The 14,445-nt window shown below is 43.8% G+C and overlaps 1 protein-coding gene across 2 annotated transcripts in view; it reads left to right on the plus strand.

The window, feature by feature from the left end:
* Positions 1-9,534: 9,534 nt before the first annotated feature.
* Positions 9,535-14,445, plus strand: part of TBC1D12 (TBC1 domain family member 12) — a 40,748-nt gene continuing 35,837 nt past the window's right edge. The window contains exon 1 of one of the 2 annotated variants that reach the window (XM_030241153.2): positions 9,535-10,459. In XM_030241153.2, coding sequence (XP_030097013.2) covers positions 9,645-10,459 — 815 coding nt within the window. In that variant the 5' untranslated portion in view covers positions 9,535-9,644. The remainder of the gene's footprint in view (positions 10,460-14,445) is intronic. The other variant, XM_030241154.2, reaches the window with a different exon arrangement.

The following is a 14,445-nucleotide window of genomic DNA, read 5'->3' on the forward strand; positions in this document are numbered from 1 at the left end:
CTCCTTTTGGAGACCGCGATCACATTTCAGCTTGGTTAGTGAGCAGGATGTCACTTCGTGTCGGTTTACATCCACTGGGAATGCGCTCAGATCTGGCTGTCAGAGTCTGTTTTCACCAAAATAGTATCGTGCCGTTTAGTTTTTGGTTTGAAATTTTATGCAATGAAACCAAAAGCACAGAAACCGAAGATCTCTAGTCTGGATCTGATGCATTTTGGCAATAAGTTGCTCACAGCACCCAAACCCTGCCTCTTTATTTTTCAGCCAAAGGTGTCTTCTGATTTATTTCAACACTCTTCTATTTGTTATTATAATAATATGTATATTGTCATATAAGTGTATATAATTATAGCTCATATTTTCAGCCTACATTCAATAAAGTATCCTAATGCAAATAGGGCATAATCCTTCATTTTCAAAGAATTTTTATGATAATACTATCATGAGAAAAAAAGAGATAAGGATGTGAATAGAAAATATCAATTAATGCAATTAATTGACACGGGAAGCAGGCATTTATTTTTACATTAGGTATTTTTTATTTCTTTGCCTCTTAATTAAAACTACTCCCGTCACTAGTTCAAATACAAATAATTTTCAAGCAGTAAGTATCTGATTTTCATTGTGTTCTTATGATATTTCTGGTAATTAGTAGAGAGAGTGGAAATTTTTAAAATAAACCTTGAACAGCATAGCTGGCAGCTTACCCTGTAAAAAAATAATCACCATATTTAAGCTAAACTAGTTGGATTGTACCATTTCATAACAGATTGTTAACACTTGGTCCTGTTTTATAAGATCCTATTTTCTTTGTGCCTTGGACATCACAGTCTTCATTAAGCAGCCCACTGTGTTATTCCTGCTATGATACTGAAAACTGGAATACATTTCTTGTTAATGTGTTTATCTGTAAGACTAACTCATAATTCAAACAACTGCTGGAGAATCTTCTCCAATTAAATATATACTTTCTTAAAGCAGTAGGAGCTGTAAAAATAACACAGGCTGGCATATAAGAGCCAACTCCACTTTTGTCTTATTTGGAACCATCTGTACTTCCACATACGTGGCCTTTGCCAACATCTGCAAACCACGGTAGGTCTCTGATGCTCATTCCAACAGTAAGGACTAAATCTTAGTTTGCAAGAATTATCTACACACTTGCTAATTTGACTTGATACATTTACTTTTATGTAGCAATCCATAAAATGACCCCAAAGGACAGAATATATTTGTGAAGGATTGTAAGTGGGACAGTAGCTGGACCTAAGGCAATACAGCACTGAAAAGGAAGAGCAATGCTTTTGCATATTCAGCTGACAGTAGTGCTGCAGGGCTCTCTAGCACAAGGTAGCCAGCATTCTCCATATTAAAATAACTCTGTGTATCTCCTGTTCCCAGGATCACATTATGCTCTGTGAATATCTCTGGCTCCTTTTTAGCATGCATTATAAAGGAGAGTGTATATGATGATGCTGTTTTGCATGTATATCTGTGAGTGCCTCACCTCAAAATTTTGTAGCTGGTGGTTGAAGCAAAATCTGACTGACCAATTTCAAGAGATACATTTCTGATTGTTGTAATTAAAGTAGGCATCTAGGCTGAAGTCAGAACCCCTACTAATATCCTCACTGACTGGGAGGTTGTAGTGTGGACTCAACCCTTACTAAACACAATAGAATCTGCACAGAGAGAGACATTGTGAGTGCTCTTGCCATGAAGAAAACATCAACAGACACATTCATTTTCTTAGATACCAGAGGATCCAAGTGGAAAATGTAAATGCTTAAGAAACTATATGGTGAGTCAGTGGCAAAGACAGAAATAGAAGCATTGCCCTGCTTTTATTCCTATATTGGGTTGGAAGGAGTGAAGTGTAAGCCTATGGGAGAGGGAGGAAAGAAAAACACAGGGGAAAACACAACACTGTGTGAAAATAAGTGTATGAGGTGAGTTGCAAATGCTGTAAGCTTTGATTTTAACTATTTCTTGAATTTATCTTACTTGGGATAGAAGAGGAAAGTTCTGGGCAAAATAATGGAAAAAGTACCGATGAAATGGGTAAATCAGCCTCTCATGACTTCAGAAAATTTGTGAGCTTGTTCCATCTGTGAAAAATATAAACTTATCCAGAGAATATATGTAAGAAATATTGCAATAGGTACATAATGGCTTGATAATGTATGTTTTTTAAATGCAATCACTGCGTTTAAAGTCTCTCTCCCTCCAAGAAGAGATTTATATAAGAAACCAAAATCAGCTTTCTTCTCCTTCCCCTTTCGTTCTCCTTGTCTTACTTGTCCTCTATAAAATTACCTCAGACTAAGTGCTCACATGTTTTATAGCACATATGATTAAAAGGAGCCCTGATTCAGAAATTAAAATTGAGCCTTTAACAGTTTACTATGACTGCATTTGGAGCTCATTCCTCAGTCTAGCTCACTGACATGCTGGCTGGACAACTGAGGCAGGGTAAAACTCAGTGCTCAAACAGGACATGATAATTCAACCCAAGCCTCAAGGCACCTCCTGGAAGGGCACTGCCTTTGTCATGACCTGTGCTGTGGTGCCACAGCTGTCTGGGGAAAATGGCAGGGTCAGCTCTGTGCCTGGGAGCTGTGTGCAGGGTTAGTGCCAAGCATCACTGATGCTGTGTGCAGGGTTAGTACCAAGTGTCACTGATGCTGTGTGTGCTCACACAGGCACTGACTGGAGGCTGCAGCCACATTGATCCAGTGTCGGCATTTCTGCTTTGTCAAATGAATGTAATACCAAAGGGGTTATTTAAATAGTTAATTCAATTTTGAGATCTTGAAATGGGGGAGGACTATTATAACAAATTTCGGGAAGTGGTGTGAATTTTTAGTATGTGGTCAGAATTTCAGACAGCCACAACATTGCATTTTGTGTTCATTTATTTCAGAGATTTAGTGAAACAGGGCCTATGAGCAAGCTGGCAAGCTGTCTAGCACCTGGGAGATGTGATACTTGATAGGCTGAATTCCAGTGTTTTATAAGGAGCATTTCAGTCCCTCATCTCGTTACAAGGGTGCAAGGAGCCCGTGCCAGAACAGCTTGGACTGCACAGTCACACTGCATGAGCATGGAGCACAATTGCTTCCTGCCACTGCCACTAGTAAGGCTTGGAAAGCCTGTGTTTGAGGATTAGTGGTTCAGTACAGAGAAAATAAGCAAGGCAGAAGTGATGCCAGGAGGCAGATAAAAGCCCTTTGAAAGGTTCACAGCCCTATATTCACTCTTCTTTCTCTGAAGATTTCACATCCCTATAATCTATCCAACACATATTTTAGAGCAATCTTTGGATTACTCTCATTTGACAGCACAAATTTTCTCTTACCTAAGTTAGGATATGAGCCCATACTGGCAAGCCTAATTTACCCACTTACTGCAAGCTTGTGTCTGGACCATAGCATGTAAAGTAGCTGGGCATTGATGCTCAAGGATACTTACAGACTTGCTGACTACTTGGTAATTAGTCCTGGTCAAAACCAAACCCATCCTGAAGGGGTCCCTTGGTTACAATCTTTGCCCCAGAAGTTCCAACAGCTCACTTTGCCACCTAGTGCTCAATGTTCCTTCTCCAGCAAGGGCTGAGCAAATTTGTGTTTGAATAAAAAACAGATAAACAGAAGCCCTTGCTGTAGTATATGCTTCTTTTCCTGTGGTAGAACATGCCAAATATCAGGTGCACTGGCTGCAGCTTGATTGCATGATAGGTACTTTCCTGGAGACACCCCTGTTTAGACTGGGAACAGATCTCTTTCAGTTCTTCCTTGATGCTCCATCTGTGGAAATAATTACACAGAGAAATGGAGGCAGTGTGTATGATTGGTTCTTAAGACTGAGTCAGGAAAAATTAAGTATAATGTACAAAATGCCATTGGAACTGAAAAATGAGAAGTGTTCCACTGTCACAGTGTTCAGCCACAGCCATCATCTAATAGCTCCATTTTACAGCAGTGATGGATTGGGACACTTCACTGATATGCACAACATGAAAAACTTTATAGAATAATTCAGCAACACAGGCCTCAGTGCTGTCTGGAAAATAGCTCAGGCTATGTGTAGGATGCAACGCTGCATAATTAGAAGGTGATATTTCTGTGTAGTAAATATACGCCTTTTTTTTCTCATTTCCCTCATTTCTGTCCATCCATGATGCCAAATGTTGCATATTGGTTTGTACAAATAGACAAACATTTCTCAGCAAATATAATTAACAAATGTCCTTAATAAATAATACACTTTAAAAGTTTCTCCCCTTTTGCCACTGCCTGTGATTAGTCCTACTCCTGCTGGCTGTGCCTGGCTGCAGCATTTCCTGAGGGATTGTCTGCCAGTTAAGTGCAGCTTAAACACACTGCAGTAAATTGAACCTTACCCTTTCCAACTTTCCAACCACTCCCTCTTATTCTGTTTGCCCAAGATAAGGGAGACTTGTTCTTTTAAGGATAAACTCCTTTTTGGTATTATTTCAGACCTGGTTCAACATTCACAAGCAGTGCTTTGTAAACTGAGGTAGGCAGCTCTTGCTTCCAGCTATTTATTCCTGTATCTGTATCTTCCAGCTTCATGTGCTGTGAAACCAACAGAATTTCTAGGACAGTAAAAAAAACCAAAAGAACATGGCAAAAAAATTATTAGGTTATTTTTCATCCATAAGACCAATTAATACCAATACTGTCACTGAAAACTGTTCACTCGTTTGCTCTTGTACATTCTGTAACAATTTCTTCAACTTTCTATGAAAGGTTTGAAAGCTTCTATGCTGGTCATATCTCAAGAAAATAATTTATAATAAAATCCAATTAAAAGTTTTCATCTGCAAATAGTCCTAAGTCCCTTTCAACTTCCCTTGAGTTTAGGAGGAAAAACTCTTTCAAGTTTCATCTCGGTAGACTTTTTTTCTTAGAGTACTTCTTTTGCCACTAAATTTATCAAACAGAATTTAAAAGCACTCAGGTCCTGATACTCAGTCTTGGCAACATTTTAGAGTCATGCTGTATATTCATACATAGCATCTGTAGGTTCAGGGAAAATTAAAATCAGATCAACAAGATTATTCATAAATATTTAATGTGAACTTACCTTATGAAGAGGATGTGTTTGGAGAATGAAAAGAGAGACTCCTCACTGTAATACACTCAGTGCCATACACTGCCCAATGTGTATTACAACATTATTTAAAAATATTATTACAGAATATAAATCAAATATTACTTGGCCAAAAAAAAAAAGAGAAAAGAATAAATCCCATGTATTACTTTCCTTCCTGCTTTTGCTTTATCAGCCATAGAAGTGATTTTATCTGTATTAATGACACAGTAAGCAAACAGCACAAGACCGAGACAGGAATTGTTGTAATCACCGAAAGGGAGAACCAACAAATGTTTATCAACAACGTATTGATGTTAGAAAAGTAAACACTCTTATTGCACGTGACCATATACACTGGTAGAAAAAGTGCAAAGTAAAATCCCTGCAGTTGAATGAACTCTCACAAAAAATGGGTACTGCTGTCGTCTAAGAACCATGCTGCTATCCTGCCTAAAAACCAGAAAGTTTTTTAAACCGTCAAAACCAGCTGAGACTGGATATATGTGATTCAAAATTAGTGGATGAAATATGTGAGAGAATAATTGTTCTTGGTCCTCTAAACTCCATAAACCTAAAAGAGGTAGGTAGAGAACAACAGGCCAAAATGTTCTCAGGGACAGGAGAAATGGGCACAGATCTCCTCTTCACTAGTGACCTCCTTTTCACTTCATCCCAAAAATATGCTCCCCTAACAACACAGAGTTACTGCCTGAGCAAGTGACAATCTCAGGCTGAGAAATATGAGGCCCTGTGTTGCCTGTTGACACTTACTTGTTCCTTTTCTTCTGCTTCATCTGTGTCTGTTCTCTGCCCATTTTTGTGCATCTCAACAGGTGAATTTGTACAAAAAGGAAGAGAAAACTTGAAGTCTCTGTGAACACATCATGAGGTTTCTGGCAGACATGGACAGGGACTGTGGGTCAGGTAAGTGTCTAATTGGTTAACTGGATAGAAAGAGGAAAGCAAAAGAGTTTTGGATCATAACAGAAGTGGATTTTAAATTTCTTTCAATAATATTTTTTCCACTGTTAAGAACCTGTGTGATTACAAATTTATTTTGGATGTGGTAATAAATACTTCTGTTTGTTTCTATTTTAACCTGGTTTCACATAAGGGTGATTTCTAGGTAACTCCCTATGTCCATATGGATTTAATGACATTTAAACCAGGAGCATTTGGATACATTGGAGACTTTGGCTTTTCTGTATTTTGATGGTGATAGCCAGAAGGAAACAGAAGTCTATATATAGGTATATAATCTAATTAGCTCTGTCTGGCAGTGGGAAACATGAAGGAGAGTCTTCCAGTGGCTGTCAATAACCTGGAAAGGCTCCTGGTGCCTAACAGAGCAATGACAACTACAGCTTAGGCCATAGCAGTGCTCAGGGTGTTTTGGGCACTGTTTGAACCACCACAAGCATAAACATACACAAGCAAAGTAATACAGACCGAACTGCCTTAATACAGGTATACAGAGTGTTTGATCCACAGGCAGTGTAATTTAATTCTAGGACTGCAGCAGGACTGGGAGCGTGCCAAGGAGAAGCTTTCAGTGTGCAGGAGTCTGCCAAACAACTTAATTAATTGTTAGTTACACTCTGAGATGAGATCTTGTCCAGAGGGCGTTGTATTAAAAGTGTAAACTACTATTAGTGGGGTGCAAGATGTTCTTTCCAAAGCAGCATTTCCAAAGAAGTGAAAGCCTTGGGAGTGAACTGCCAGAGATCACAACTATATTGTAAATACAAGAACATCTGAGGTTTTGGGAGCCCTAGGGAACAGCTCTTCCTATACATTGATTTGAGGAAGCCATTCCATGTTTTAATTACAGAAGTAATGAAACAGCTCTGAGAAACCATCAGCTGCATATTGGTTATGGTGTACCTGTTACTGTGGGTATTTCAATTAGCAGCATTGATTGCACAAGTGTTAGACTAATACTTGAATCCTTGTTATGTTGTCCTTTTGAAAATGAGAAGTTAGTGATGGGCATTGGCTTATTAGTTATACAGTTTGTTGTTTGGTTTTTTTTACAGACTAGTGTTGTTTCTCAGTCTTTGGGAACACATTATAAATTACAGTTTTCTCATTCATAATCCACTATTTAGTCCCACTTCTTCCCTGTGGATTCTTTACAGCATTCTGCAACTATCTGCTCATCCTTACTCATTCAAATCAGACTGAGCTGAACTGGCTGAACATTTGCCTGATGATGGGAAGTGCTGAATTAATTCCCTGCTTTGTTTTGCTTGTGTGCACAGCTTTTGCTTTACCTGTTAAACTGTCTTTATCTCGACCTATGGATTTCCTCATTTTTACACCCCCCCATCCCACGGGGAGATTGAGTGAATGGCTGTCTGGGATTAAACCACAGCAGTCCTGGAGGTGGAAATCAATGCAAATCCAATGAACCAAATGGTCTTATTTTGTGCAACACAATGTGCTATCCTTTGGAACCTCTGGCACAATTACCAGCTACCCCTGCTGCACTGACTGAAATCAGTGCACCACAACCCAGCCCTGCGTTACACCCTCAGGCCAGTCTCCATTTCATTCAGCTTGTTTAACATCTGGGACTGCTTTGCTGCTGCTGCATTAATGAAATCACTGAGGTCAGTTCAAGGGTGACTCTGCCATAGAGCATCCCAGGTAAACAATGGAACACTCTGTTGAGAATGAGCACAGACACCCTCTGGATCTGAGTGTTTCCTTAAAAGCAAGAGAGCCTCTGTAGCACCCAGGATGTGTGTTCACACAGCAAGGAGAGTGATCAGTCTCCACGTGTCTGAGATGACCCGAATCACAGTGGAGAACAAAAAACCTACCATCTTAGTTACAGCAAAACCTTAATTAGAAAGCCTTAGCTAACAAAAAAAGCTTAATTAGTTCATCTTTGTTAATGGTTTCTTTTGACCAAAGTAGCATACAAAGTGTTCCCACAAGCATTTCAGCTGGCATATTCAAAGGCTAGGCAATGCTGGAGATATTTATTGGGTATTTTTGCAAGCAGCTGAGGTCAATAGTCCTTTATATTTGGCACAGCTGCAGCTGGATGAGGCTGTATGCTTGCTATCAAGATAGTCAAATCAAATTTGAGATCATAACTATTAGCCAGTTACTCAAGTTAAAAAGGGTGAGGTCAGACTTCCTAGTTGCATGTATAACACCAGCGTTGCACATCTGACCTCAAAAGCGCAGTTACAAGATGACAATAAAAAAAAAATCACTATTTTTTTAACTTGAGCAAAACCCAGACTTAATACTGCAAAGTGCTAAGAAATCACAACACAATGAAATGCATCAAATTTTTATTTAGGAGAAGAATCCCAGTTTAAACCTTTCTTTCCAAAATGCTCACAATTTCTATGGAAAAAAAAAAAAAAAAAAAAAAAGAAAGCTAGAGAGGCTGCTCCTTCCCCGTGGTGGGTTCACAGCTCCCCCAGGGCATGCTCCCCTTGCCTGCCTTTAAAAGCGAGGCTCTCCACCAGGCTGGCACCTTCTAAGGTGGGGATATTAAATGGAGAACTTCCTTGGCCAAGGATTCCCAGGACAGTGACACTTGCCTTGCTACGAGCTGTGAGTATTTACAGTTGGAATGCCTAAGTAATCTGTTGGGTTGGGGTGTTTTTTGTGTTTGTCTAGGAGGAGGGGTAGCTTACAAGAGCAAGCATGGGACCTTATGCTGTTACTGCTCTTCCGAGGACTTGAAGCTCCTTTGCCTCTTTTTTTGAGCGTGATTTGTGGCCTTGCTCTCCTGCCGGGGCGAAGGGACTGTAAGAATTTGGTTTTTCTCTGAGAAATGTGGTGGGAATCATAGCTGATGGGACCTGTAAATGCCCTCCATCCGCCTCTACAGCGTTAACCTGAGGAGTTATGACATCCCACCCCTTGCTCAGGAGAGGATTCACCCCAGGATTTCGAAGTGCCGATCTCATTTCCCTTTTCTCCCCGTCCCGTCTCCTCCAAAAAGCGATGCTGCCCTGCCCTGCCCGTCCCTCGTGCCCACAGCTCTGCCGCCGCGGGGGCAGCGGTGCCGGGGCTCCCTGGCCCCTCCGCCGCGCCGCTCGGAGCCCGCCAGTGTTCAGTGCGTGTGCCCGGCTGCCAGCCAGCCGGGACAGTTCGCTCAATCCCGGCACGGACGGAGGCGGCTGGGATGGGCTTTCGGCAGCCGCGGCACATCGGCGGAATGCTGTCCGTGCAACACGATACGGGGGCGCGGCGCTGCCTCTACAGCGCCCCTGGCGGGCGAGGGCCCGTCTGGGTGGCATCTCTATGGTTCCGGGTGCGACCCTGCCGGGAGGGCGAGCGGGCGGGTGCTTCCTGCCCGGCCTCTCTATGGTGACTTTCCGGGGGGAAGGGCCGCCGCCGGCGCCGCGCGCCTGCGTGTGCCGGGCCCGCCCGCCCCCCGCCGAGGCCGCTGCCCGACGCGCGGAGCGGCGCCGGCTGCCAGCGCTCGCGGCGCCGCCGGTGCGGAGGAAGGCGCGCGCCCCGGCCCCCGCCGCGCCCCCGGGGCTCCGCGGCGGCAAATGGTGGGGCCGGACGATGCCGGAGCTCCGGGCGGCGCAGCCGTGTTTCCCGCGGGCCGGCAGGAGGCGGCGGAGGAAGAGGCGGCGGAGGAGGAGGAGGACGGGGAGCGGGATGGGAGCCGGGGCTCGAGCCGGCGGAGCGGCGGGCCGGGGCAGGAGCGGCTGCTGCAGCGGTACCTGGCGGCGCTCGGCCCCGCCGCGGCGGCGAGTGGGAAGCGCTGCCCGGAGAAGCCCGCGAACGGAGCCGCCTGCGCCGTGGGCCCCTGCGGGAGGATGACCAACGGGGACGTCGGCTTCCTGCTGCCGCCGCAGGAACCGCCGCCGCCACCCCTTCGGGCAAGACGGGATGAGCCGGAGCCGGAGGAGGAGGAAGCGAAACTGCAGAACGGGGGCTTCCTTCCCTGCCCAGCGGGAGGCGTCCCCTTGGGAACCGCCTTGGAAGAGCCGCTGAGGAGCTGCCGGCTGCGGAGCGAGGCGGAGCGGCGCGGGGGGGCGGCGGCCGAGAGTCCCTCGCCGCCCCGCAGCCCGGGGGGCGACGCCGGCGGCCGGGTGCTCGCCGCCCCCGGCGCGCGGACCTGCCGGGACCGGGCGGAGCCCGCTGCCCTGCCCCCGGCGCCCCTCGGCTTCACGGACGTGAACCTGAACTCCCGCAACACGTACGAGGTGAGCCGCCGCCGCAGCGCCCCGGAGCACCTGCCCCACGGAGGGACCGCGCCCGCCGAGCCGGCCCCGCCGCCGCAGGAGTCCGCGGAGAGGGTTCGGCACCGGGTGGGCATCGCCGGCGCCGGCAGCAGCTTCGCCGAGTTCTTCACCAGGTAAAGGAGCCGGCGGCGGGGCCGCTGAGGCCGTCCCCGGCAGAGCCTGGGGCGAGGGGGATGCGGGTCTGCCGGCCGGGTCACGGGCGGCCGTGAGCTCTTGTGCAGGAGCGGGTCAGCTGGGTCTGTCCTGCTGCGGGTCGCACGAAGGGCGATTCTGACCCTGACGAGCTCTTTCCCTAGGAAGCAGATACTTTTAGGACAGGATAGAGGCTTTGGACGTGACAGTAAGATGATAAAGGCCCTTTTGCTACTACGAACTACGTGGACTTCAAACTGGAATTTGCTTCCTGTCTCAGGGCATATCGCTGTCTGAACGATCACAGTGGTACTCATTAAACCGCTTGGAGAATAAAGTGAAAGTTGTTGGTGTTGGAAACGCCTTTCAAATCGTCGTGGAAATTGCCAAGTGTTATAAAGCATTTCCTACTTGTTGTCGGTGTAGATAGAGTTTACTTATTTAGTTCTAAGTGTGGTGTTGAAAACTTCAAGGACTATGCTTTGTGCTTGAATTGACTTCTGATCAGTTTCTAGCACAAAACCGAAAGCTGTGGGACATCAAGCTTTGTCGCCTGGGATCTCTGTTGCTTTACTCACTCTTTAGCATACTACACAGGAGGTGCAGCTGGACCATAATAATTTATAGCCCACTCTATATTACCTTTATTATGTTTGAAGTGAGGAATTTAATTTCCAGCAGTTTTAAGTCTCCCAAACCGTGTGGTTATAGCTGTTGTTCAAGTCACTCTGATAGGACAGTAGGTCTCTAAGATAACAGAAAAAAATTAATTCTATTAACTGAAGATTTGAGATGGGAGAGGTTTGATCTCGAGGTGGGATCCCAAATTGAGAAATGGGCTCCCTCTGCCAACTCTCAGGAAAGGGGGAGATGGTTTCTTCAGGATAAGAATAGTAGCAGTTGAAGAATAAGGTTGGTGCACCCACTTTGTTTTAGGGATGGACTGAGAGATTCCTGCTATTCCGTATTAGTGTTTTTCCCTCCCATGCTTTTTTTCCTTTTTCCTCATGTTATGTGGACTGCAGTATATTGTATGAGAGTAGCTCAGTTGGTTGGAGAATGGTGCTAATAAGGCCAAGATTGTGAATTTAGTCCCTGTCTGAGCCATTCACATAAAGAGTTGGACTCGATGATCCTTGTGGGTCCCTTCCAAGTCAGAATATTCTGTGCTATTACCTTCCTTTTGCCTCACTACTTGAACACATCGACCGGTAACATTTGTATTTTGCCCCAAATCAATAATTGATTGAAATTCTGGAACATTTTCCTCATAGATTCTGTGGTTAAACCCCAGGTGGTAACTAAGCACTACACAGCTTCTTGCTTTCCACCCCCTTCACCCCTGGCCCCAGTGAAATGGGAAGGAGAATCAAAAGTAAAACTTGTAGGTCAATATAAGAAAAATGTGGTAATTTAAGCAAAGTAAAATATAATTATAATAGTAATAATAATAATAATGATAATATAAAGAAAAACACAAGTGATGCACAGCACAGTTGCTCACCACCCACTGATTAATGCCAGACCCTTTCCCTACACACTGATCAGCCCCTTCTGGGTAACTCCCCCAGTTTATGTTCTGGGCATTAGGTTTTTATAGTGTGGAATCCTTTTGGCCAGTTTGGATCACCTGTCCCAGCTATACTCCTTCTCAGCTTTTTGTGTACTTCCTCACTGGCAGAGCATGAGACACAGTCCCTGACTTAGGATAAACACAACTTAGCAACAAACAAAACATCAATGTGTTATCAACATTGTTCCAGTACTGAATCCAAAACAGAGCTCTGTACCAGCTACTGGGAAGAAATTAACTCTATCCCAGTTAAAACCAGGACAATAGAAAAGTTTGAACTTGGTGTGCAGTAGAAGTTGTCAATATACATTGATATTTGCTGGTTTTAGTAAAGGCTTGGGTAATATATAAAAAAGTGTAATTGCTTCTATCCTGACAAAAGCTATAGTACAGACACCTCAGTGGAAAAGTGGCTCTCAGGAAATCTTATCTCACAGTGCCTGACTGGCCCAGCTGGCTGTGCCTCTGGTGCTTTTGGCCTAATGAGCAATACTGGCTACCTTCACTTCTGCCTATACATTCATAAAAGAGTCTTAGTTACAGCTGATTTAATCTCATCGGCCAGGATGAGATTAATTAATGAAAACTTCCAGTGATTTTCTTTAAAAGCAAATTCAAACTTGTCTTGCTTGATAGATTTGTCTCTAGATAAATAAATACTAGAGTGGGTAATATCCATTATGAAAAGTGGTAATGAAACTTTTATAACTTTTTCAGTAGTTAGTTCTTGTCTTCTGAACCTGTATTTCAAGAGCTTAGACTTCTCACTTTGATTTAAACTGTCCAGATTAATTCAAAGCTGACAATTTCCAATGTAAGTGGGTTATCCTTATCCTGTAGTTCTTAAAAAGAGGATATCAGTAATGAGAACTGAAATGGTGTAAAAAATTGTCCTGTGTTTGAATGTTTTTAACAACTCTACTTCCTTGTGAAGTTCTCAGGAGAAGGTTGCTTGTATTTTTGAATATGCACAGGCTCATAAGTGATATTGTTCCCCAGAGTCTGAGTTGTACCAAGTGGTTGTGTACCTGAGAGAAAGCAACTCATTTGTGTTTTGTCAGAGTGTGTAGCTGCTCCCAAAATGTAAAGAAGAAACCCAAAAGGTACTGGAGGGGCTACACAGCCCAGCAACCTGGAGTATCTTATGTAGGATGTTTTGTGCTTGTAATGCTCTTTGTTGAGTTTGCAAACTGTCTAAAATTTGGTATTTCCCGTTGTGTTTTTCTAATAGCCATAATTATATGAAAATTATTCTGAAAGCTGGACATTTATTGCAAATACTTAAGAAGGAGAAGGCAAGGGGGAAGTCCTACTGCCTTCAACTTTATTGTTGTAATTGCTGTGACCAGTTTGATCAGACAGATCTGGGTTAGGAGGCTGCTGTTTCCAGCTGTTCCAGCTTGTTCCCAGCTCTTCAGTTATCAGACTGACCTGCTTCATAGTTCTTTGAAATAATCCATGTTAATTGTCTGTCTTCATTCACTGAACCAGAGAGAAAACTGATGAGGTGAGGTGGGGGAAAAAGCAAGCAGCTGTCATCAGATGCATCTTATCCAAACTCTGTGACAGGGAGAGTGGCTGTGCCCTTGAGATTGTCATTAATAATTACTTTAAGATCCTGGGAAAGCTTTGGTGACTAGGACCTTTCTTTCAGGTAAGTATTAGGCATGATATATGGCCTTAGAATCTTAAGTTGTTTTTGTTCCAAATCATTAAGCTTGTCAAATCAATACTAACAGCTTCTAACAGAAAAATAATTGGTTTTGCTGTACATCTTGTTTCTCTTCACATGTGAAGTGGGGTGCCACAAGTAGATCAGTATGTGAAGCAGAGTGTCATGGCAAGGAAAATTGCATGGCTATGGTCACTTGTGTCCACCGTGCTGCTGTTTTGGTCAGAGCAATAAATGGCTTCTTGCAAGTCACCTGTCACTGCTTCGTAGTCCTGCATATGATTGATAATGCAGTCATATACAGGCATTGTTCTTAGGTTTGTGGTCTTACACAGCAGCTTACAAGGGCAATGCTCTGTTCTTGGGTTATTGGATCCCTGTTGGGTGCAGAATGGTTCAGTGAGCAGGAACATTGCATGGACAGTTGAATTAAAGCCATGATTATTACCTTGACTACAGTATGCTCTAAATGTGCTGCTTTGAGGGACAGAGCAAAACAGTAAAACAAAAAGGTCAAGGAGCAGCAAGTAATTCAGGGCTGAGATAAAGACCTGATTCTGAACCCCTTCTAAAGATGAGTTCTACTTCATAGTTCTATAGGTAGGTAGCAGCCATCTTTTCAGCTTGTGTAGATATAGTACCTTTTTGACTTGTGTGTTTGCTAGACAAATTTAGGTATCTGGTAGTTGGCAAAGTTTCTTTTTCCTGGATTCAAAGCTTAC

The sequence above is a fragment of the Serinus canaria genome, chromosome 6 (assembly GCF_022539315.1).
Source record: "Serinus canaria isolate serCan28SL12 chromosome 6, serCan2020, whole genome shotgun sequence".
Taxonomy (NCBI): Eukaryota; Metazoa; Chordata; class Aves; order Passeriformes; family Fringillidae; genus Serinus; species Serinus canaria.